The sequence below is a fragment of the Trachurus japonicus genome, chromosome 22 (assembly GCF_045865225.1).
Source record: "Trachurus japonicus isolate A0001 chromosome 22, Traja_1.0".
Taxonomy (NCBI): Eukaryota; Metazoa; Chordata; class Actinopteri; order Carangiformes; family Carangidae; genus Trachurus; species Trachurus japonicus.
This window is the reverse complement of record NC_140928.1, coordinates 1,652,055-1,675,599: the sequence shown is the minus strand read 5'-3', so window position 1 is coordinate 1,675,599 and position 23,545 is coordinate 1,652,055. Positions and strand designations below refer to the sequence as shown.

The 23,545-nt window shown below is 40.4% G+C and overlaps 2 protein-coding genes across 4 annotated transcripts in view; one reads left to right on the top strand and one right to left on the bottom strand.

The window, feature by feature from the left end:
- Window positions 1-2,381: 2,381 nt before the first annotated feature.
- ap4s1 (adaptor related protein complex 4 subunit sigma 1) lies at window positions 2,382-10,685 on the top strand. 3 transcript variants are annotated; one of them, XM_085767702.1, is made up of 5 exons: window positions 2,382-2,564; window positions 2,668-2,754; window positions 9,302-9,370; window positions 9,888-9,899; window positions 10,426-10,685. In XM_085767702.1, exons 1-5 carry the CDS (start codon window positions 2,427-2,429, stop codon window positions 10,552-10,554), a joined length of 435 nt encoding a protein of 144 aa, XP_085623828.1. In that variant the 5' UTR covers window positions 2,382-2,426; the 3' UTR covers window positions 10,555-10,685. The 3 variants fall into 3 exon arrangements, with proteins under 3 accessions (XP_085623828.1, XP_085623830.1, XP_085623829.1); XM_085767704.1 differs by lacking the exon at window positions 9,888-9,899 and having other exon boundaries at window positions 10,426-10,653; XM_085767703.1 differs by lacking the exon at window positions 9,888-9,899 and having other exon boundaries at window positions 9,302-9,377; window positions 10,421-10,653.
- Window positions 10,686-15,048: 4,363 nt separating this feature from the next.
- The window catches only part of hectd1 (HECT domain containing 1), a 72,861-nt gene continuing 64,364 nt past the window's right edge, over window positions 15,049-23,545 (bottom strand). Inside the window, exons 37-43 of the mRNA XM_085767934.1 lie at window positions 21,857-22,243; window positions 21,644-21,729; window positions 20,005-20,163; window positions 18,902-19,074; window positions 17,960-18,110; window positions 17,136-17,280; window positions 15,049-15,999 (exon numbers count right to left, since the gene is read on the bottom strand). Coding sequence (XP_085624060.1) covers window positions 15,862-15,999; window positions 17,136-17,280; window positions 17,960-18,110; window positions 18,902-19,074; window positions 20,005-20,163; window positions 21,644-21,729; window positions 21,857-22,243 — 1,239 coding nt within the window. The 3' untranslated portion in view covers window positions 15,049-15,861. The remainder of the gene's footprint in view (window positions 16,000-17,135; window positions 17,281-17,959; window positions 18,111-18,901; window positions 19,075-20,004; window positions 20,164-21,643; window positions 21,730-21,856; window positions 22,244-23,545) is intronic.

Here is a 23,545-nt window from a genome sequence, read left to right as displayed (position 1 = left end):
GGTTCATCACCTTTAATTATCGGTGCATGTTGTTTTGAAATGGGCGGGGCAGAGACGTGAGCTGCTCAGTGAACGGTCCAGGTCCCCTGTCCCTCATCAAACTCATCAAATACACAATCCAACAACTCCACAACGCTCTGGTGGACAAGTTGTGAGCTGCACATTCACCACGCTATGAGATAATCATGTAACATTATGAGACAGAGTTGTTTTAGAGGCAAATGCAGCCGGAACTACATTCCAGACACGGCTGCTGGGCGGAGGGATTTCAGAAGAGAAAGTAGTTCAGAGTATTTGCTTCATGTGTCATAATGTCAGTCAATGACTTACAGACACAGTGGACTTGTTTTTCCGACCTGTGAAGTCGTACCAGTTCGATCTGGTACGAGTTCACGGGTCAGAAGTTACGAGTGGCCGTTATAGTGACTTTCACCGGTAAAACAGGTCGGAAAAACACGAGTGGGTTGCCTGGAACGCTACAAAGTCGTAAGTTGTGACTTGAAGCTGTAATTTACGATTTCAAAAGCCTGCCTCGAACGCAGCATTATCGAAAACTACCAGATCGCTTACTTCTGCTTTAAATGAAATAACTAAAAACAAACCTCCAAAATGTGACCTGTGAAACCTGAGATTAACATGATACAGCACCACCAGACTCTTTAATACTGAAAAATAATAGAGTTGCACACCTGCACTTGTACATTACATAGCATTGTACAATTGTTCATCCTGCACTAACTGAATTACTGTAAATATGTTGTATATCTCCTTATACATAAGTAGCTATTAAGACGACACCCATTTTAAAATACTTTTATTTAATGACTTATTTTTATTTATTGCTACATTATCTGCTTTTACCTTATTTGTTTTTATCTCATCTTGCTTCATCTCTACGTCGTCTTGTATATGTATTTATATAGACTAGTTCTTGACTCCTCCTCCCCATGCTCTTAGTGTTTTCTTGACAACTTGTCTTTTTTTAATGCTATTTTATTCTTTTTCTGCATGTGTGTTGGGTGTCGTGTATGTGTTGACCACTGCAACACAGATAATTGCCCCTTTGGGGATAATAAAGACTGTTGGAACTTGAACTTGACTGTCTGATGTGCACTGGGAAAGCTACACATGAATTGCCCCTCGTGGGATAAATAAAGTTAACTGAACTGAGCTGAATTTATAATTTTATACAGATTTTGTTACTGTATCCTTAATATTATTGCGAAATTATTTGATTCTCCTAATTATCGTATCTGTATTTTTTCTATTTATTCTATTCTATTGGAGCTGCTGTGACACAATAATTTCCTGCAAAGGGTTAATAAAGTACTATTCTATTCGACGTTTCTTATTTCCTATTTGTTCGAGTATCCGTAAACGCACCACTCTAAGTCTCGACTGAGCATGCGCGAGAAATGCTAACAGCTCTAGTTAGCTTCCTCCTGTTGGAAAAAACAGACACTTCTCGTTTGTTTGACGTTTATTTTTTGACTTTAATTTGACTCATATTAAAGTTTGAGGGGCTGAAGCGGCGGGCGGGGCTGGTTCGGACCGGATTAGACCAGATTAGACCGGATTAGGTCATGACTGAACCCAGCGAACAGCCGTTAGCCTGCGGTTGTTTTTAGCCCGAGTGGTGATGGAGCTCGTTTAGCCGCCGGGTGAGTTTAGATTCAACGTTAATAATAATAACAATAACAGTGGAGAAACCGACAAAACGACACAGTTTCACGACAATAACCGACATTAAAACACCGTTTCTAACGGTTACAACGGCGCGTTTACATGTGTGGTGCTTTCAAGAGCAAATCGGACAATCAGAAATCCCAGTATAAAACGCAGTTTTTACATCAAGTGTTTGGTGTAAAACCAGAAAACAAGTCAGTTAATACAGATAAAAAATAAAATTCACAATAGAATAAAAGTTTCCATCGCAGGTGACAGAAGACTCAACATTCCCATATCTTTTTCCTCACTTGAACTCATCTCCAGTGCGCACAGATGTTAAATTTTTTTATTATGATGATTTTTTAACAATAAAATACAGTTTAAAGCTGACATGTCTGCAATAACAGACATTTATTATCATCATGTATCAACCTCACTTTTTACCAACAGGGCCATTTAAATCCATAATTACATCATATTTCACCTCTAACTGCTCCTGCTTTTAACTACACTTATGTATTCAAGTTATGCTTCTGTATGTTTGTTATGTCTGAATATTTATGTCTCAAATGTCTTGTCTTCTGTCTATATATGTTATGTGTTTCATCTCGGCTATATTGTAAATGAGGTTGCTCCTCAATGTATCTCAGAGTTTAAATAAAGGTTATGAAAGAATATATGAATGAATGAATGTATCAATCGATTTAATTGATTGATTGGTTGTTTGATTGGTTTCAGGCCGCGGGTTGGATCTCAGGATGATAAAGTTCGTGTTGATGGTGAACCGGCAGGGCCAGACCCGGCTGTCCCGGTACTACCAGCCCGTGGAGCTGAGCCGGAGAGCGGCGCTGGAGGCCGACGTGGTCCGCTGCTGCCTGAGCCGCAAGAAAGACCAGGTACTGGACCCTGAAGTAGCCTGAAGTAGCCTTTCACACGGCGAAGCTCAGATTTCCCACCGGCAGGCGCGGTCCTTAAACTGCTCACGTCTTGTTTCCTCAGTGCTCGTTCGTGGAGTATAAAGACTTCAGACTGGTTTACCGACAGTACGCGGCGCTCTACATCGTGGTGGGAGTGACCGACACAGAGGTAAACAACAACAATCAATTAATAATAATGATAATAATAATAATAATAATAGTAGTAGTTTTTTTATTCGATTTTTAACACAAAATTATTTACAGTTGAGCATCAATCAACCCTCCATAAAACCATCATTCGTTCAACTAGTTCATAAATAGATTGAAAAGGTGCAGGCTGAAGCTACCTAGTTTATAGATGCCTACTACCCTTTAATTCATTATTTCATTATATCCATTAGAGCTCTTCATGATTTCAGAGTCATAGAAAGAAACTAGAAAATTTCCTCTCGGGAAATTTTGAATGGGCCACGGGAGCTACTGCGGGTTGTGCCATCTCTGTCAACATGGGAATCAAACCCACGATCTTAAGGTCAAGACAGAGCTGATCAGACAGACACATGATCATCTTTCTATAAGCACTGATATGGAGGAGCTGTAACCACATTAGGTTACCTGTGTGTGTGTGTGTGTGTGTGTGTGTGTGTGTGTGTGTGTGTGTGTGTGTGTGTGTGTGTGACTGTAATCACATGAAGCTGGCTCTAGAGTCTGTGTGTGTGTGTGTGACTGACTTGTCACATAGTTAGTTAGTAGCTGCATCCTGTGTCAGTCTGATTTAGCTGTGTCTGTGTTTATAAACATTTAAACGAGCGCCAGGTGGATTGTTTATGAAGTTAACGAGCCCTGGCCTGAGGATCAAAGAGGTTACCACGGCGATAGGGGCCCCCGCAGGCTGAGACAGACAGAAACGTGGAGAAAAAGAGCCATTTTCTGCCTCTAAACCGGCCTCACAATTAGGCTTAGCATGACAAAACGGTAACTCCTATCAGAACAAAACACAGATCAACGTTGCTCTAAGGACTTACTGAAAATTTCGGTACGATTTGGTGTTTCTACAGTAAATATTTTGGCGACGCTGGCAGTTTTAAAACATCAGGCCGTTCTGCTCCTCTCAGAAAATATTTGTATTGGACTCAATGAGGAGCAGGGACAGACGTGGCCGCACTCAGAGGCTGATTCTGTAAGTTCTGTAAGTCTCTCTGATATTTTGAGCACATGACATGAGAGATAACAAGTTTGTCTTACAAATTCTGAAAAAATTATGTCTGTAGAGTGTAAATTGTGGCCGTGCTGACAGTTTATCCAGAAAAAATACTGAATGTTTCTTCACTCTCTCCCACTCTAACCGATGATGTCACGCACTCTGACACGAACATTCTATGCAATACACACCCATTATAATCTCATAATTTCTCCAAAAATGATCATGGTCATTGATCAGGGATTGATCAAAAACTATATGACCTATCAAAACGTGGAGTAATGCGACAATACACAAGACTTGTGTCTACTGTTTAAAGTTTAAATGGAGTCTCTAGGTGAAAGTATGCCTGAGCAGTAGACGTTTGTTAAACTCCAATGATTGGTCTTTTTCGCTCTTTTTTTTCCGCCCGTCCCATTGACTTACATGCAAAAATTTTGCGCAGTTTTTCGCGACTTGCGTCGCGAAAAATTCGTACACTGTTGAGAAACGTAATAGCACACCGATCCCGATCAAGCCGCACGTTCTGATATATAATATGTCCTGCAACTCTTCGAGTTGCAGGACTAGTAGCGAACCGAAAGTCGGCCGGAAGTGGAAAAATAACTAGAAAAAGCATTTCCAAGAATGGAAATGGTGTGACTGCTGATAGCAACTGAACGCTGTTGCAGAATTAGCAAATAGTGCAAGCAGTGATCACCATACAAATGTTTGACCAAGGTCGGAATTGAACCCACAACCTCATGGTCATTAGACTTCCACTCTGCCTCTAGGCCACGGTGCACACACAGTTGCAGAGACTGTTGTCTGTTAATGATCTGCACACTGTCAACATCAAGAAAGCTTGAGAGTCAAGCTTGAATGACTTAGAATGAAAATTTCTGTGAATTTCAGGCTGAGAGCAGCAGTTTCAACATGAAGCAAGTTATCAGAAGTCAACAGAGGACAACTGGGAAAATAATTCACTATAATTGTTGTTGAGGCAAGAATTGAACCAGCAACCTTCAGGTCTCCAGACCAGCAAGCTAACCACTAGGCTACAGACAGAGACAGTATGTGAGAGGTAAAGAAAACCTTTGATAAGAGGATCACTGGCTTCTGCTTAAAAAAAAAAGTAAGGAATCGAACCCATGACCTCATGATCAATAAACCTTTACTCTGCCACTTCGCCACAGAGAGCACAGACATAAGCATGTTTCAGACAGAGTTGTGGAGAATTCTCAGCATTGGGCTGAATGAGAGCAGAGAGCTCCCTGGCTGCATTTAAAAAATATTTTAAATTATTATCTAAGTCTCTTTGCATTTTTGACCAGAATTTTAGCCAGAAGACAAGTGTGGCTACAAAACTGGAGAAAATAATTTGTCTAGAGTTTAATTTGCAGAAAAAGTTAAATATTTTAAAAAGTATAAATAGTTAAAAAGAGAAAAGTAACGCCGATAAAGTTGAAAAAAAGCTGCACGTTTTGATATATGAATTGTTGAAATAGCACAACACCTAACACACTAACCATACGGCCACAGAGAACCTGAGTTACAATGAGCTTTATACTATGAGGAATCAAAGACTGTCCAATGACAGCTGAATAATTGGAATCAAAAGTCAAGCAATGATGTGAAATGACTGAGGCAGGAATCGAACCCATGACCATATGATCACTAAACCTTTACTCTGCCACTCGGCTACAGAGAGCACACTGCTTTCAAGACTGTTGTCATTCATTGTAATGTGATGATGTGCTGCAAACTGGTACGAGTAATCAAGGAGATAACAAACACCTGTAACCAATTGAAGGCGGGGGAGGAGAGCAGAATTCAACATAACATAACAAGAGTTCTTCCCTTGGATTCGAACCAGTGACCTTAGGGTTGGCAGGCAGTTACCCTAACCCCTACACTACAGAGGAGTTGTCAAGAAGAGAGGTTGAGACTTTGATGAATGTGAGATTTTTCAATGATGCTTAAAACAAAAATAAATTAATATAAATTAGCCACACCAAGTAAGAAGAGGACTTTTTTGTGACCTGTGACTATTTTTTGGTGAATTAAAATGAATTAAAAAGCACTTAACAGCAAGTTACAAAGTTGAGCTCCTTCTCCTGCTGATGTGAAAAAAATGCATTGAGCTTAATGAGAGCAGAGAGCTCCCTGGCTGCATTTAAAAAATATTTAAAATTATTATCTAAGTCTCTTTGCATTTTTGACCAGAATTTTAGCCAGAAGACAAGTGTGGCTACAAAACTGGAGAAAATAATTTGTCTAGAGTTTAATTTGTGGCCGTGCTGACAGTTTAGCCAGAAAAACTCTAGAATGTTTTTTTGCCTCTCTCCACTCTGACACCACTCTGGCTCTGCTCGTTAGACGCAATACACACACATTATAAAGCTGAAAAAAATCAGAAAAAGTTAAATATTTGAAAAAGTTTAAATAGTTAAAAAGAGAAAAGTAATGCCGATAAAGTTCAAAAGAAGCTGCACGTTTTGATATATGAATTGTTGAAATAGCACAAAGTATGAAGGACTAGAAGAAGACCGTAAAAAGGCGGAAGAAAATGGCCAAACAGAAGAACAATAGTGTGACTGCTTCAGCAGTCACACTAATAATAATAAAAACTAGAAAAAGCATTTCCAAGAATGGAAATGGTGTGACTGCTGATAGCAACTGAACGCTGTTGCAGAATTAGCAAATAGTGCAAGCAGTGATCACCATACAAATGTTTGACCAAGGTCGGAATTGAACCCACAACCTCATGGTCATTAGACTTCCACTCTGCCTCTAGGCCACGGTGCACACACAGTTGCAGAGACTGTTGTCTGTTAATGATCTGCACACTGTCAACATCAAGAAAGCTTGAGAGTCAAGCTTGAATGACTTAGAATGAAAATTTCTGTGAATTTCAGGCTGAGAGCAGCAGTTTCAACATGAAGCAAGTTATCAGAAGTCAACAGAGGACAACTGGGAAAATAATTCACTATAATTGTTGTTGAGGCAAGAATTGAACCAGCAACCTTCAGGTCTCCAGACCAGCAAGCTAACCACTAGGCTACAGACAGAGACAGTATGTGAGGGGTAAAGAAAACCTTTGATAAGAGGATCACTGGCTTCTGCTTAAAAAAAAAAGTAAGGAATCGAACCCATGACCTCATGATCAATAAACCTTTACTCTGCCACTTCGCCACAGAGAGCACAGACATAAGCATGTTTCAGACAGAGTTGTGGAGAATTCTCAGCATTGGGCTGAATGAGAGCAGAGAGCTCCCTGGCTACATTTAAAAAATATTTAAAATTATTATCTAAGTCTCTTTGCATTTTTGACCAGAATTTTAGCCAGAAGACAAGTGTGGCTACAAAACTGGAGAAAATAATTTGTCTAGAGTTTAATTTGCAGAAAAAGTTAAATATTTTAAAAAGTATAAATAGTTAAAAAGAGAAAAGTAACGCCGATAAAGTTCAAAAAAAAGCTGCACGTTTTGATATATGAATTGTTGAAATAGCACAACACCTAACACACTAACCATATGGCCACAGAGAACCTGAGTTACAATGAGCTTTATACTATGAGGAATCAAAGACTGTCCAATGACAGCTGAATAATTGGAATCAAAAGTCAAGCAATGATGTGTAATGACTGAGGCAGGAATCGAACCCGTGACCATATGATCACTAAACCTTTACTCTGCCACTCGGCTACAGAGAGCACACTGCTTTCAAGACTGTTGTCATTCATTGTAATGTGATGATGTGCTGCAAACTGGTACGAGTAATCAAGGAGATAACAAACACCTGTAACCAATTGAAGGCGGGGGAGGAGAGCAGAATTCAACATAACATAACAAGAATTCTTCCCTTGGATTCGAACCAGTGACCTTAGGGTTGGCAGGCAGTTACCCTACCCCTACACTACAGAGGAGTTATCAAGAAGAGAGGTTGAGACTTTGATGAATGTGAGATTTTTCAATGATGCTTAAAACAAAAATAAATTAATATAAATTAGCCACACCAAGTGAGAAGAGGACTTTTTTGTGACCTGTGACTATTTTTTGGTGAATTCAAATGAATTAAAAAGCACTTAACAGCAAGTTACAAAGTTGAGCTCCTTCTCCTGCTGATGTGAAAAAAATGCATTGAGCTTAATGAGAGCAGAGAGCTCCCTGGCTGCATTTAAAAAATATTTAAAATTATTATCTAAGTCTCTTTGCATTTTTGACCAGAATTTTAGCCAGAAGACAAGTGTGGCTACAAAACTGGAGAAAATAATTTGTCTAGAGTTTAATTTGTGGCCGTGCTGACAGTTTAGCCAGAAAAACTCTAGAATGTTTTTTTGCCTCTCTCCACTCTGACACCACTCTGGCTCTGCTCGTTAGACGCAATACACACACATTATAAAGCTGAAAAAAATCAGAAAAAGTTAAATATTTGAAAAAGTATAAATAGTTAAAAAGAGAAAAGTAATGCCGATAAAGTTCAAAAGAAGCTGCACGTTTTGATATATGAATTGTTGAAATAGCACAAAGTATGAAGGACTAGAAGAAGACCGTAAAAAGGCGGAAGAAAATGGCCAAACAGAAGAACAATAGTGTGACTGCTTCAGCAGTCACACTAACTAGGAAAAAATCCACACAATAACAGTAGTGCCCGGGCTTCGCCCGGGCACTGGTCCCTGCAGCTATTTCATAGCTGTTGGGACCAGTGCCCGGTGCGATTGCCCGTGGCCCTAACAAGTAGCCTATCCAATAATTAACAAATGTAGCCAAAAATAGAATAAATAGATAATTAAACAGTATTACAGTTGCAATCAGAGTCATAGAAAGAAATAATTATCCAATAATTAACAAGTGTAGCCAAATAAATAAAAGAAATAAATAATTTAACAGCATTACAGTTGCAATCAACACCCAATTAATCAATCCTGTTTATAGCTTTCTATCATACTATGTTTTAATCTATTTTTAAATTGTGTTATGTTTTTGCTTTGTTTGAGATCCTCTGACAAGATATTCCACAGTTTTACTCCGCCACAGAAATACACAGGCTTTTTAATGTAGTAGCTATTCTTGGTTGTTTTGAGGTAAGTTTCCCTCTTAGCTCATATCTCTCCATCTCTTTCCTTGAACATGTTTTGAATATTATTAGGGAGTAAATTATTCTTGGCTTTATATTTTATCTGTGCAGTTTTAATTTTTACTAGGCAAGGCAAGGCAAGGCAATTTTATTTGTATAGCCCGTTTTTACAAACAGTTTGTCTCAAAGGGCTTTACATGGCATCGTAACAACATCCTCTGTCCTTAGACCCTCACATCCACTGAGGAAAAACTCCATGGAAAACCCTTTTAACAGGGAACTAAGTTACTAAGTCAGCAAACTTTAATACTCTCTTATATGATAAACAGATTATTGGTGTGGTGGTTGGTTCCTGCATGATTTACTATCCTAATAATAATGATAATAATAATAATTAATATTATTATTATCATTATTATTATACACTAATAATAAAGTGTGTGTTTGTGCGTCACAGAACGAACTCTCCATCTACGAGCTGGTTCACAACTTCGTGGAGGTTCTGGATAAATACTTCAGCCGAGTGGTGAGTTCTCTGAACGCATCACCAACATCACCTGTCTGTTCTTTTGTTTCTTTTGTTTCTTTTCTCCAATGAAAATCTCTATTAAACATTTGGACATTCAGCATGAGTCATATCAGTACAAATATTACACTGAGTAATAATAATGAGTATGGCTCTTTTCCAATGTAATTATATTATCTCTGTTTCTCCTGTAATATTTTACTGGAATAGTTGTGTAAATAACTTATGTTGGGAAAAAATCTGGTCTCTTCCTCAAATTTGGTGAAAGAAGTGACATTTAAAATCATTCATCGAAATTTGCCAAAGTAAAACCCCTTTTTTGTGTTTTCATGAAAGAACTGGAGTTGTATTTCAAGTTAATATCCTCTGCTAATAACAAGAAAGCTATCAAAACAAAATTAAAATATAAAAATAAAATAAGGCATCACATATTCTTCTTAAAGTGCAGCAGTGTGTGTTCACCGTTCTTGTTGTTGAACAGTCTGATAATCACTTGTGTTGTTTTGTTTCCCAACAGAGTGAACTGGACGTATCCTTGACTCTCATTGGTTGATTGATATTTATTGCAAATATATTGATCACTGATCACCAGAAAAACTAATCCATGTTTTCTCTTTTCTAAAACATTTTATGTGCTTTATTACATTTTCAATTCTCAAATCTAATTTGACGATTAAGTGAATATTTTTAGTCTCTAACGATGTTTTATAAAAGTGAATCCTCAGATGCTGTTTCTTTGGAAGCCCTGAGCGGCCAAACTGTCCCTCATGTTAATAATGACATCATTACTTCCCCTCTGCATGATGTCAGAGTTAGTGCCATTGTTACAATCATTGATGGCGTCTCCATGGAAACAGGATGATGATTGACAGAGGCCAATCACAGTAAATCAGCGCCACCTAGAGAGTTGTGATGGAAATCTTCAGTCACTTCTCTAACTATTGACGTTGTTAGTTTTGTCGCTCGGAGGCTTCCGTAGGTTAACGGCCTTGTGGGCGGAGCCACACACACACACGGAGCGTTGGTTGGTTGGTTTCCTTGACGACCGACGTCAGATCATGTTCAACCTGGACCGAGTCCACATCATCCTGGACGAGATGATCCAGAACGGACACATCGTGGAGACGAACAAGAGCCGCGTGCTGGCGCCGCTCACCGCCCTCGACAAGATGGCCGACGGCTGAGGAGGAAACGGCGGGAAACGACGTCACAGACTTTACTCTCACTGAACTGCTGGGGAATCAAACCTGCGATCCTGCCGTGACACAGTCTGGATTTAAAAGATGTTCATGTTCTATTGCCAATAAATCGATCAGCTGCTCCAATAAAAAGTCTATCCACTCGTTTTTATTCGCCTTATAAAGGGATAGTTCAACATTTTGGCAAATTGGCCCATTGCCATAATCCCTATAGTCGTAGCAGTAGGTTCGTTACCTTTAATTGTCGGTGCAAGCTGTTTTTAGAACGGCGGAGCAGAGCCGTGAGCTGCTCAGAGCTACGCTACACTACGGAGGCTCATTATGGGATTTCTTGGTTTCCCTCATCAAACTCATCAAATACACAATCCAACAACTCCACAACGCTCTGGTGGACAAGTTGTGAGCTGCACATTCACCACGCTATGAGATAATAATGGATAAAAAAACATACTCTGAAAGACAGAAAAAAATATTAATTATACGACGGAGTATTAAGGCCACATTGACAAATTAAAAAAAATCACAAACTTCAAGAATGAAGTCGTAAATTTACGACTTTATTCTCGTACTATTATAACTTTTTTCTCGTAAGAAATGTACGACTTTATTCTTCTAATGATATGACTTTTTTTTCGTAGGAAATGTACGACTTTATTCTCATAAATGTACAACTTTATTCTCGTAATGTTATGACTTTTTTCTTGTAGGAAATGTACAACTTTATTCTCGTAAATTTACGACTTTGTTCTAGTAAATTTATGACTTCATTCTTGAAGAAAAAAAAAATTACTCCAAAAAACAAAATTTTATTTACTCTGAAAAACTGAACTTTTTTTCTCAACGTAGCCCAAAAACTGAAAAAAAAAAAAAAAAATTAAAACTTTATTTACTCTGAAAAACAGAGATGCACTTGTACTAATTATTTGCATAAATATTTTTATCGATCTTTATATAATTAGATCGACGAGTGGATGGAAACACGGTGACGTCATAAGCCCCGCCCCCTCCCACCTCACTTTTAAGCCCCGCCCCCTCCCACCTCACTTTTAAGCCCCGCCCCCTCCCACCTCCTCCTCCACAAATCACAGGACTCGGTCTTTTTTTACTTCATACTTTGCAAACATTTTAATGATTATTTTTTTTGGAGCATACACATTTGAAAATATCTGTTTACCTCAAACTGCAACTTGAGTTAAATAAATGTTTATAATATACAAAGAAAATACAAGGAGAGCAGAGCTTCTTCGTCGTCTTCTTCTGTTTCTGTTTCTCTTTCCGTCGTCACTCCACCAGTGTTTCTGTCTCTACAGCTTCATCGTCAAAGAAAAAAAAAAATTACATTTCTCGTAGGAAATGTACGACTTTATTCTCATAAATTTACGACTTTATTCTCGTAATGTTATGACTATTATACATTTACGACTTTATTCTCGTAATGTTATGACTTTATTCTCGTTAATTTACGACTTTATTCTCGTAAATTTACGACTTTATCCTCGTAGGAAATGTACAACTTTATTCTCGTAAATTTACGACTTTATTATCGTAAATTTACGACTTTATTCTCGTAATGTTATGGCTTTTTTCTCGTTATGACTTTATTCTCATAACTTTATGACTTTTTTCTGGTAGGAAATGTACAACTTTATTCTCATAAATTTACGACTTTATTCTCGTAATGTTATGACTTTTCTCGTAGGAAATGTACGACTTTATTCTCGTAATGTTACGACTTTATTCTCGTAATGTTATGACTTTTTCTCGTAAATTTCGACTTTATTCTTGTAATGTTATAGCTTTTTTTCGTTATGACTTTCTTGTAAATTACGACTTTATCGTAAATTTACGACTTTATTCTCGTAATGTTATGACTTTTTTCTCGTAGGAAATGTACAACTTTATTTTCGAGAATTTACAACTTTATTCTCGTAAATTTACAACTTTATTCTCTAAGTCTGTGTTTTTTTTTCTCAACGTGGCCCTAATACTCGTATAATTACTCGAAAAAACTGAAAAAAAAAAAAAAATTACTCCAAAAAACCAAAACTTTATTTACCCCCAAAAACGAAAAAAAAATGCGTAAAAAAAAAAGTTTTGTAGTGAAGTGATGCAATACAATTAGAAATGCACTTGTACCAATTATTCGCATTAATATTTAAGCCCCGCCCCCTCCCACCTCCTCCACAAATCACAGGACTCGGTCTTTTTTTAACATTTTAATGATTATTTTTTTTGGAGCATACACATTTGAAAATATCTGTTTACCTCAAACTGCAACTTGAGTTAAATAAATGTTTATAATATACAAAGAAAATACAAGGAGAGCAGAGCTTCTTCGTCTTCTTCTGTTTCTGTTTCTCTTTCCGTCGTCACTCCACCAGTGTTTCTGTCTCTACAGCTTCATCGTCAAAGAAAAAAAAAATTACATTTCTCGTAGGAAATGTACGACTTTATTCTCATAAATTTACGACTTTATTCTCGTAATGTTATGACTTTATTCTCGTTAATTTACAACTTTATTCTCGCAGGAAATGTAGGACTTTATTCTCGTAGGAAATGTACAACTTTATTCTCGTGAATTTACGACTTTATTCTCGTAATGTTATGACTTTTTTCTTGTAGGAAATGTACAACTTTATTCTCGTAAATTTACGACTTTATTCTCGTAATGTTATGACTATTATACATTTACAACTTTATTCTCGTAATGTTATGACTTTTCTCGTAGGAAATGTATGGCTATCATACATTTACGACTTTATTCTCATAATGTCATGACTTTTTTTCTCGTAAATTACGACTTTATTCTCGTAATGTTATGGCTTTTTTCTCGTAAATTACAACTTTATCGTAAATTTACAACTTTATTCTCGTAATGTTATGACTTTTCTCGTAGGAAATGTACAACTTTATTTTCGTAAATTACGACTTTATTCTCGTAATGTTATGGCTTTTTTCTCGTAAATTACAACTTTATCATAAATTTACAACTTTATTCTCGTAATGTTATGACTTTTCTCGTAGGAAATGTACGACTTATTCTCGTAAATTTATGACTTTATTCTCTAAGTCTGTTTTTTTTCTCAACGTTGCCCAAAAACTGGAAAAAAAAAAAAGACTCCAAAAAAACAAAACTTTATTTACTCTGAAAAACAGAAATGCACTTGTACTAATTATTCGCATTAATATTTTTATCGATCTTTATATAATTAGATTCGAGTGGATGGAAACACGGTGACGTCATAAGCCCCGCCCCCTCCCACCTCACTTTTAAGCCCCGCCCCCTCCCACCTCACTTTTAAGCCCCGCCCCCTCCCACCACCTCCTCCACAAATCACAGGACTCGGTCTTTTTTTACTTCATACTTTGCAAACATTTTAATGATTATTTTTTTTGGAGCATACACATTTGAAAATATCTGTTTACCTCAAACTGCAACTTGAGTTAAATAAATGTTTATAATATACAAAGAAAATACAAGGAGAGCAGAGCTTCTTCGTCGTCTTCTTCTGTTTCTGTTTCTCTTTCCGTCGTCACTCCACCAGTGTTTCTGTCTCTACAGCTTCATCGTCAAAGAAAAAAAAAATTACATTTCTCGTAGGAAATGTACGACTTTATTCTCATAAATTTACGACTTTATTCTCGTTAATTTACGACTTTATTCTCGTAAATACGACTTTATCCTTGTAGGAAATGTACAACTTTATTCTCGTTAATCTACGACTTTATTCTCGTAATGTTAGGACTTTTTTCTTGTAGGAAATGTACAACTTTATTCTCGTAATGTTATGACTTTTTTTCTCGTAAATTTCGACTTTATTCTTGTAATGTTATAGCTTTTTCTCGTTATGACTTTCTTGTAAATTACGACTTTATTCTCGTAAATTTACGACTTTATCCTTGTAGGAAATGTACAACTTTATTCTCGTAAATTTACGACTTTATTCTCGTAATGTTAGGACTTTTTTGTTGTAGGAAATGTACAACTTTATTCTCGTAAATTTACGACTTTATTCTCGTAATGTTATGACTTTTTTTTCTCGTAAATTCCGACTTTATTCTCGTAATATATCTTTTTCTCGTTATGACTTTCTTGTAAATTACAACTTTATCGTAAATTTACGACTTTATTCTCGTAATGTTATGACCTTTCTCGTAGGAAATGTACGACTTTATTTTCGAGAATTTACAACTTTATTCTCGTAAATTTACAACTTTATTCTCTAAGTCTGTGTTTTTTTTTCTCAACTTGGCCCTAATACTCGTATAATTACTCGAAAAAACTGAAAAAAAAAAAAAATTACTCCAAAAAAACCAAAACTTTATTTACCCCCAAAAACGGAAAAAAAAAGCGTAAAAAAAAAAAAGTTTTGTAGTGAAGTGATGCAATACAATTAGAAATGCACTTGTACCAATTATTCGCATTAATATTTAAGCCCCGCCCCCTCCCACCTCCTCCACAAATCACAGGACTCGGTCTTTTTTTACTTCATACTTTGCAAACATTTTAATGATTATTTTTTTTGGAGCATACACATTTGAAAATATCTGTTTACCTCAAACTGCAACTTGAGTTAAATAAATGTTTATAATATACAAAGAAAATACAAGGAGAGCAGAGCTTCTTCGTCTTCTTCTGTTTCTGTTTCTCTTTCCGTCGTCACTCCACCAGTGTTTCTGTCTCTACAGCTTCATCGTCAAAGAAAAAAAAAGAAAAAAAAGAAAGAAAGAAAAAAAAAGAAAAAAGAAAAACACCAAATGCAAAAATCTTGAACCAACAGGTCGTCGGCAAAAACAGCCCGAAAAAACTGTCGCACACACGCAAACACACGGAAACGGAAAAGCAATAAAACAAAAAATAAAATAAAAACAAAACAAAGAGGAGCAGGAGGAGGAAGAGGAGGAGAAGGAGGAGGAGGAACTGAAAACAGAAGCTACAAGTCAAACCAGACAGGAGGAGAAAGGAGGAGAAGGAGGAGGAGGAAGGAGGAGCATCAACACACACACTCTCACGCAGCAGCCAGGTGAGGGAGGAGGAGGAGGAGGAGGAGGTGACAGATGATGAAGATGAAGGAGGGAGGGAGGGAGGGAGGAGGTGTTAAATACGTGAGCAGCTTCTCCTCCTCCTCCTCCTCCTCCTGCTGCTCCTCCTGCAGCGGCGGTCAGTCTCTCGGCTGGTTCTGATTGGCTGGCTGACGGACAGAGGAGACTAGAGGAGGAGCATGCTCAGTGCGGCGGCGGAGGAGGAGGAGCAGGAGGAGGAGGAGGAGCAGGAGGAGCAGGAGGAGCAGGTCAGTTGAGGTGGAAGCCCTTCTCCATGGTGGCGGCGAGGAGGCGCTCCCTCATGATGTCCTCGGAGGAATATTCAGGAAGCTTCAGGTAGTGAACACAGGTGTTGACCGACGGGTAGCTGGAGTCGGTGGCGTCCACCTGAGGAGGAGAGGAGGAGAGGAGAGGAGGAGATACTGTTAGAGCAGGAGGTACAGATACCTGGAGGGGAGGAAGAGGAAGGAGGATGAGGAAGAAGAAAGAGGGAGGAGGAAGAGGAAAAAGGAGAAAGAAGGAGGAGGAGGAAAAAGAAGAAAAGGAGGGGGAAGAAGAGAAGATGGAAGAGAAGGAGGAGGAGAAGGAAGAGAGAGGAAGAGAAGGAGAAGAAAGAATAGAAGGAGGAGGTGGAGGAGAAGGAGGGAGAAGAGGAAGAAGAGAAGGAGAGGAAGAAGAGGAGGAGGAGAAGGAAGAGGAAAAGGGAGAAAGAGGAAGGAGGAGGAAGAAGAGGAGGAAGAGTAAAAAGGAGAAAGAGGAGAAGGAGAAAGAGGAGGAAAGAGGAGGAGGAGAAGGAAGAGGAAAAAGGAGAAAGAGGAAGGAGGAGGAGGAAAGGGGAGGAAGAAGAGGAGAATGAAGAGGAAAAGGAGAAAAGAGGGAGGAGGAGAAAGAGGAAGAATAGAAGAATAAAGAGAAGGAGGAGGTGGAGGAGAAAGAGGAAGAGAAGACAGAAGAGGAGGAGAGAGGAAGAATAGAAGGAGGAAGAGGAGTAGTAGTACTAACAGTAGTAACCATAGATATAAACACGTAGATGCTGCATTCAGGCGCGTCAACACGGCGGCCATCTTGGGCAGGGCCTTCTGACCATAGACATATAGAATCGTCTGACCCTGTAGAACAAACTTCAGTGTATGTATGCATGTGGGTGTGTGTCTGAGTATGTGTAAGTGCATGTTTAATATGTATATAAAAATTATCAATCTACTGTATGTTGTATCATAAATATCTGTCTGACATCTTTAATAAACCAAACGGCTTGAAAACTGAATATTGAATGAATGTTCAGTGAGTTCTGGTGATTCTAGACCTCTAATGCAGGAAGTAACACGGCTTCCCCCTCACCAAGATGGCCGCCGCGTTGACGCATCGTTCCAATGGACAGCAGCGTCAGAGGTGGCTTCTACGTGTTTATATCTATGGTTACCTTCCTGACGATGTGAGGCAGAGAGGAGGAGGAGGAGGAGTACTAGCAGTAGTACTAGTATATAGTAGTAGTATATAGTATACAGTAGTAGTATAATTACCTTCCTGACGATAGTGAGTCGGGGGTGCAGGTTGGCGAGGCCGCCGGGCGGCAGCGTGGAGCAGCCGGTGGTGAACTGGAGAAACGCTTTCCTCTCGTCCGACGACATCCCACACAGAACTCTGACGAACCGCAGGAAGCCGGCGCTGAGGGGGCGGAGCCAAGAGTTAAAGGGGGCGGGGCCAAGTGTGTGTTATTGTGTGTTACTGTGTGTGTGTGTGTCATGTTCTGTGTGAACTTTGCCTGTATTTGTGTTCTTTTTCTCCGCCCATTGACATTTAAAAGTAACTCATTACCTTGAGTTTAATTCAAGCTTTTATTTTGAAAGGTGGTTTTGGTCACATGACAGTGTGCAGAGTATGAGCTTCTGCTTGTAGCTCCAGCTGTTATCTTTTTCCTCCTGCTGCTTGTGTCTACGAAATTATCGCTTGTGAGTATTGTTCACAATTTTTAGTTAATTATGTCATTACACAGATTCCAGTAGTGCATTGTAAATATTGAAATATTATATAAATGTTTATTTTATTCACATGTAAATCGTGCTAATGCTAAGCTAACAACTAGCCTACAGCTATTTGCATTGTCATTCCTGTGGATGTGTTATGTTGGTTTAGTAACAATACAGTAATTGTTATTTTTCTGTATCATTTCAGTTTTACAAAAAATGTTTCCAGACCTCAGTAAAGGCCCTTCAACTTCAACTTCATTCCTGCCTCTGAGTTTCTCTTGGAGCTTGTTCGCTATCGGTCAATTTGTGTGTAGTCACACACTGAGGACAGAATACTGTGTGTGTGTGTGTGTGTGTGTGTGTGTGTGTGTGTGTACCTGTCTCGGGTGTAGCCCAGCTTTGGCTCGGTGTAGTTGATGATGTCATCGGCCGTCCAGGAAGGTGATTGGTTCCCACAGAGGATCATCTGCACCTCCTTGTGACTGAAGGAGCTCAGCTTCTCCATCGGGAAGACGCGGTTAAAGCCCTCTGGAAGGGGGGGGGGGGGGAGGAGGAGAGGAGGGGTTAACTGATGTATTACTGTGTGTGTGGAGGAGGAGGAGGAGGAGGAGGAGGAGGAAGGAAAAGGAGGAGGGAGGAGGAAGAGAAAAGAGGAAGAGGAGGAGGAAGAGGGAGAGGAGGAGGAGGTAGAAAAGGTGGAGTAGGTGGAAGAGAAAGAGGAAAAGGAGGAAGAGGAGGAGGGAGGAAGACAAGCAGGAGGAGGAGAAGGGAAGAGGGAGAGCAGAAGGTGGAGGAAGAAAAGGGGGAGTAGGAGGAAGAGGAAAAGGAGGAGAAAGAGGAGAAGGAGGGAGGAAAGAAGTGGGAGAAGAGGGGGGAAGGAAGAGGAGGAGGGAGGAGGAAGACAAGAGAGGAAGACAAGTAGGAGGAGAAGGGAAGAGGGAGAGCAGAGGGGGGGGAGGAAGAAAAGGGAGAGTAGGAGGAAGGAGGAAGAGAAAGAGGAAAAGGAGGAGGAAGAGGAGGAGGGAGGACGAAGAGAAGGGAGAAAAAGGAGGAGGGAGGAGGAAGGAAGTGGGAGTAGAGGGGAAGAGGGAGAGGAGGAAGAAAAAGGGGAGCAGGAGGAAGGTGGAAGAGAAGGAGAAGGAAGGTGTGTGTGTGTGTGTGTGTGTTACCTCTGAGTGTGTGTCTCTCTGTGTGTCTGTCCCTGTGTGTGTGTGTGTGTGTGTGTGTGTTACCTCAGTGTGTGTGTCTGTCCCTGTGTGTGTGTGTGTGTGTGTGTGTGTGTCCCTGTGTGTGTGTGTGTGTGTGTCTGTGTGTGTTACCTCTGAAAGCCTCCATCTGCTTCTGAATCCCCGTGTGCATACAGAAGTCGAACATCAGCTCCACGTACTCCTCGGCGTTCTCCATGGTAACCATCTCGTCGTCGCCGTTGGTCTTCAGGTCGACGGCCGAGAAGCCGTGGACTTTAGACGACGGACAGAACTGGAAGTTCAACCTGCAGGGGGACAGTGAAGGCACCACGAGGAGGTTAGACTACAGCTCCCATGATGCACTGCTCCATCAACTACACTAGACTACAGCTCCCATGATGCACTGCTGCTCCATCAACCACACATTCATTATTATCTGTCATTAAGTGTCTTAACTCTGGTTTGTACCAACTTTTGTCTCGCGCCTTAAACGCATCATTACCAGTTTCATGACCAGATTTTAATGAGTATGGACACTTAGTAAGGTGGGGGAGGGGGGGGAGGAAGGAAAGAGGAAGAGGAAGGATTTGGAAGAAGAGAGGGCAAGGAGGAGGTAGGGGGATGGAGAGGAGAAAGAAAAGAAAAGGAGGAAGAGAACGATGAGGAGAAGGAGGAGGAGAAAGAGGAGGAAAAAGAGGGAAGAGGAAGAAAAAAAAGGAGGAGGAGGAGGAGGAAAATGAAGCAAGAAGAAGAGAAGGAGGAAGGAAAAGGAGGAGGAAGAGGAGGAGGAAAAAGAGGGAGGAGGAAAAGGAAGGAAGAGGAAGAGAAGGAGGAGGAAGAAAAAGGAGGAGAAAGAGGAAGAGGAAGGAGGAAGAAAAGGGAGGAGGAAGAGGAGAAAGAGGAGGAAAAAGAGCAAGAGAAGGAGGAGGAGGAGGAAGAGAGGAAAGAGAAGGGGGAGGAAAAGGAAGAAGGAAGAGGAGGAGGAAGAGAGGAAAGAGAAGGGGGAGGAAAAGGAAGAAGGAAGAGGAGGAGGAAGAGAAGGAGGAGGAAAAGGAGAAAGAGGAGGAAGAAGAGAAGGAGGGAGGAAGGGATTCAGGGATTTTGAAATCTCGTTGAGAGCTTTTTTTTCTTTCCATGTGAAAACGCTTCTATACATCCAAGTATTTGGATTATTATTGTCAGATCTTTTGTGTCTGTCCGTGTGTGTGTGTGTGTGTGTCCATGTCTCTCCGTACCCCAGGTCCTCGACGCTGAGCGGAGGTCCTGATCCCAGTGGATTCCTCAGCATCAGGTCCTGGAGTCTCGTGTTCTTCTCGTCTTCAGACAAACTCTTAGACGATAGAATCTGTCTCCTCTTCACCGACAGCTCCCGCACCTCCTTCAGGAAGGAGGCTCTGAGGGGGGGGAGGAACAGAGAGGAGGGGGGGGGGGGGGGGTGGGAGGGCTGAATCTGTGGAGCGAGGGGGGCGAAACAGAGACGAGAGGAAGGGGGGGGCAAAACAGATGAGGGGGGGTGGGAACAGAGAGGAGGGGGGGGCAAACAGCTGGTTAACATCTGCTCATCTGAAACATCTGTGTGGTTCATCCACAACGGCAGGAGTGCAGAGAGTCTTCTACTACAATTAAAGTACTTAGGGGCTATTTGTAGATCATACAACCACACTTTAAAAAAAATGATACTATCCCTTTAAGCTGTGATGTCAGGTAGAGCTGGGTATCGCCACCGATTTACTGAATCAATTCGATTCCGATTCACATGGTCCCGATTCAATATGATTTCTGATCCGATATCGATTCATTTCTAGAGATATTTCAGTTTTAGTGATGTGCATCTTCACGGGCCACTGGTCTACGATTCGGTTCCATTCGATTATTTGATGCATCACATCCTTAATTTTTCTATAGTTTACGCCCACACCAGCAAGTTCCGTTGGAACGGGACACAGGACATGTACTGTTCTGGATAGATAGTAGAGTAAGAGAATGTAAAACTTTAAGGATGTGGGACATTGAAACTGGTAGATTTTCTCCAAAAAGGTTGAAAGTGGTCAGCGGTCACGGTGACAGCACGGTTTCGTGGCGAGTCATGAGAATAACGCCGCCGTATGAATCTCCGTTTATGGTGGGAACTACGACGGTATGTGATCGTCTTCCAACCTCTGACTTTAATTCTTGATGAATGAAAACATGAGTCTGTCTTGCGAGATACCGGTTCAAGAGAAATATTTCACGGTGCGGAGGCTTCATAAATTGTAGTGTGAAAACCACTTCGCTGTTAAAACTCAATGAGCTCCTTGTTGTCCCCTTTAAATGATAGAATTGATTAAGTTGTTTGATGTTATTTACAACAGGACATCGTCATACAAATTGTCTTGTTTTGTCCAGAAGACCAAAGAGGGAGACTGCAGGTGTTTATTGTCATAAAGGAACAAAGAAACCAGAAATATTGCACATTGAAGAAGCTGGAATCTAGTGAATGCGTGGTCTTTTTTTTTCCTTATAAAAAAAAAACTACTCATAGATTAGTTTTCCAAAACTTTTATTCCATCGTCTTTTGTTAGATGGAAATTATGGCTGTATAATAAAGTGGATTGGATACTAGGAAAGGGAAAACTACTCATTCGGGTAGTCTCGAGTATATGACCCGTTTTCAAGAGAGTATAAACAAATACAGGTGTTACCAAGGATACTAATTAAGGCTCCATTCCATTTAGTGTACCAGAGCGTTTTCTAATCTTTGTTTACTCTCTGAAAAGGTCTATATGAGATAAACCTTCAGTCTGGACTTGAAATTAATCAGGAATGAAGATATTTTTTCTATATGAAGATGAGAGGAACCTCTGTAAGTAAAAGAATGACATCACGGCGTCTCACCTGTGGGGGTTGACCAGCTGGAAGTCGTCCCAGGTCAGGATGCCGTGTAGGGAGGTATATACCCGGCCGGAGGTTTGTGTATTGGGCTGTGGATCATGATATGAGACTCGGACTTGGGAGTCCATCGTCGAAGCTGAGTGGAGGAAAGTAAAACGAGGGGCCGGAGTACGGATAGTTCCCGCTGGGCTCTCCTCGGTGGGAGGCCTGCCTGACTGGCTCCGACAGCAGCCAGAGACTAAGACGGCTGCAGGGCAGGTAGATCCGGTGTGGTGGTGGGCGAGGAGACAGGGTCCGTGGCCCTGGCGGCGCGCCCCAGGGACGATGAGGGCGGAGAGGCGGCGGCGAGCGGCCCCGGTACAGCAGCTTGCTCATGTTGGACTTGATGTCGCCCATGCACAGCAGCTTGAAGAAGGGCTGCGACACGGGCAGGTCCACCAGCCGGTTGTCCTGGATGCACTTGGCCAGGAAGACGCCCAGGAAGTGGAACAGCTTGGTGATGCGCTCCAGCTCCTCGCTGTCCTGAGGGAACGGCGCCGGGAACAGGCCGCAGGAGCGCTGCACGTAGAAACCAGGAGGCTTCAGGCCGCCGCCCAGGTCCACCTGAAACACAAACACCACCACAACCACGGTCAGATCACTGAGGCAGTGTGTTTTATTTATTTGCACTCAATTAGAGCTGCAACTAACGATTATTTTCATTAATCAATTAATCTATTAGTTGTTTGGTCAATAAAATGTCTAAAAACATCAATCAGTGTTTCTCAAACCACCAGACGACATCGTCCTCAAATGTCTTGTTTTGTCCACAGAGAACCAATAAGAGAGAGTGTCAAGGTATTGTCATAAGGAAACAAAGAAAACCAGAAATATTTTACTGAATTGTAAAGAATGCTGTGGAATCAGAGAATCTGGACTTTTTAGTTATATTATAAAAACCCATACTCTTTAATCCTTAGTATTATTAGATTATTTCCAAAACTTTTATGTTTTGGAAATGTGCTGTATAAATAACGTGGATTGGATACAAGGAAAGGAAACTACTGGAAGTCTAGATAAACCTTCAGTCTGGACTTGAAATTAATATAATCAGAAATGAAGTTTATCAGTGTGTCTTGTTGTAAGAATGGACCTGAGAGTTAACTGTCAAAGAATTCACTGAAAGATTTGGGAAGAAAATGTGCAAGATTCATAGTCTAGAAATCTCTCTGCCCCCTAGCGGCAGCAAATATACTGTTATTCTGGGCTCCGTTGGGTGGGTTTCTTTGAGAAACGAGCCCAAGTAGGAACTTTTTGAGTATGTACCCAAGACACCGTTTATGTTGTTGACCAATCATACAGCCGCGTCTATCTGTTTAGAGAGTTCGTTTTGGGGACATGTTTGTGGGGTCCTTTGTGTTGGTCCCTTCTGCTGCTGGTAACTTTGTAATTTCACTGGCAAAGGAGATTAATAAAGTATCTTTAACTTAAACTTTAACTCGTAACGCCCAATGACGACATACTTGCGAACAGTGAAAAACATGACCAGATAGGCTTAGTTGGCAAAGGAAGTCGTTTTGAGAATCGGCGTTGATTGGCCATCAACTTTGTGGAAAGAATTAGATAATACTTGTCATTTTCTTTAAAAGTTGAAGGGTAAGAAACTGCACTGAAGAAAGTCATGTACATTTGGAAAGAAGGATAGAAGGATGTATTTGAGTGATTTTGCCGACGGAGATGTGGGAAAGTTTAAATCTTGCAGACAGTCAGTCCTGACTGCTTTGCACTTAGTCCCCTGAACTAGGTGAGAATTTATGAGCACATGGATCTACGTAGATTTTGTATGTTTATTCCTGTAAGATGATTGAATTGGATGTTTTTACATTTAAAGATAATTTAATTATCTTGAACCAATCAGAAAATGTT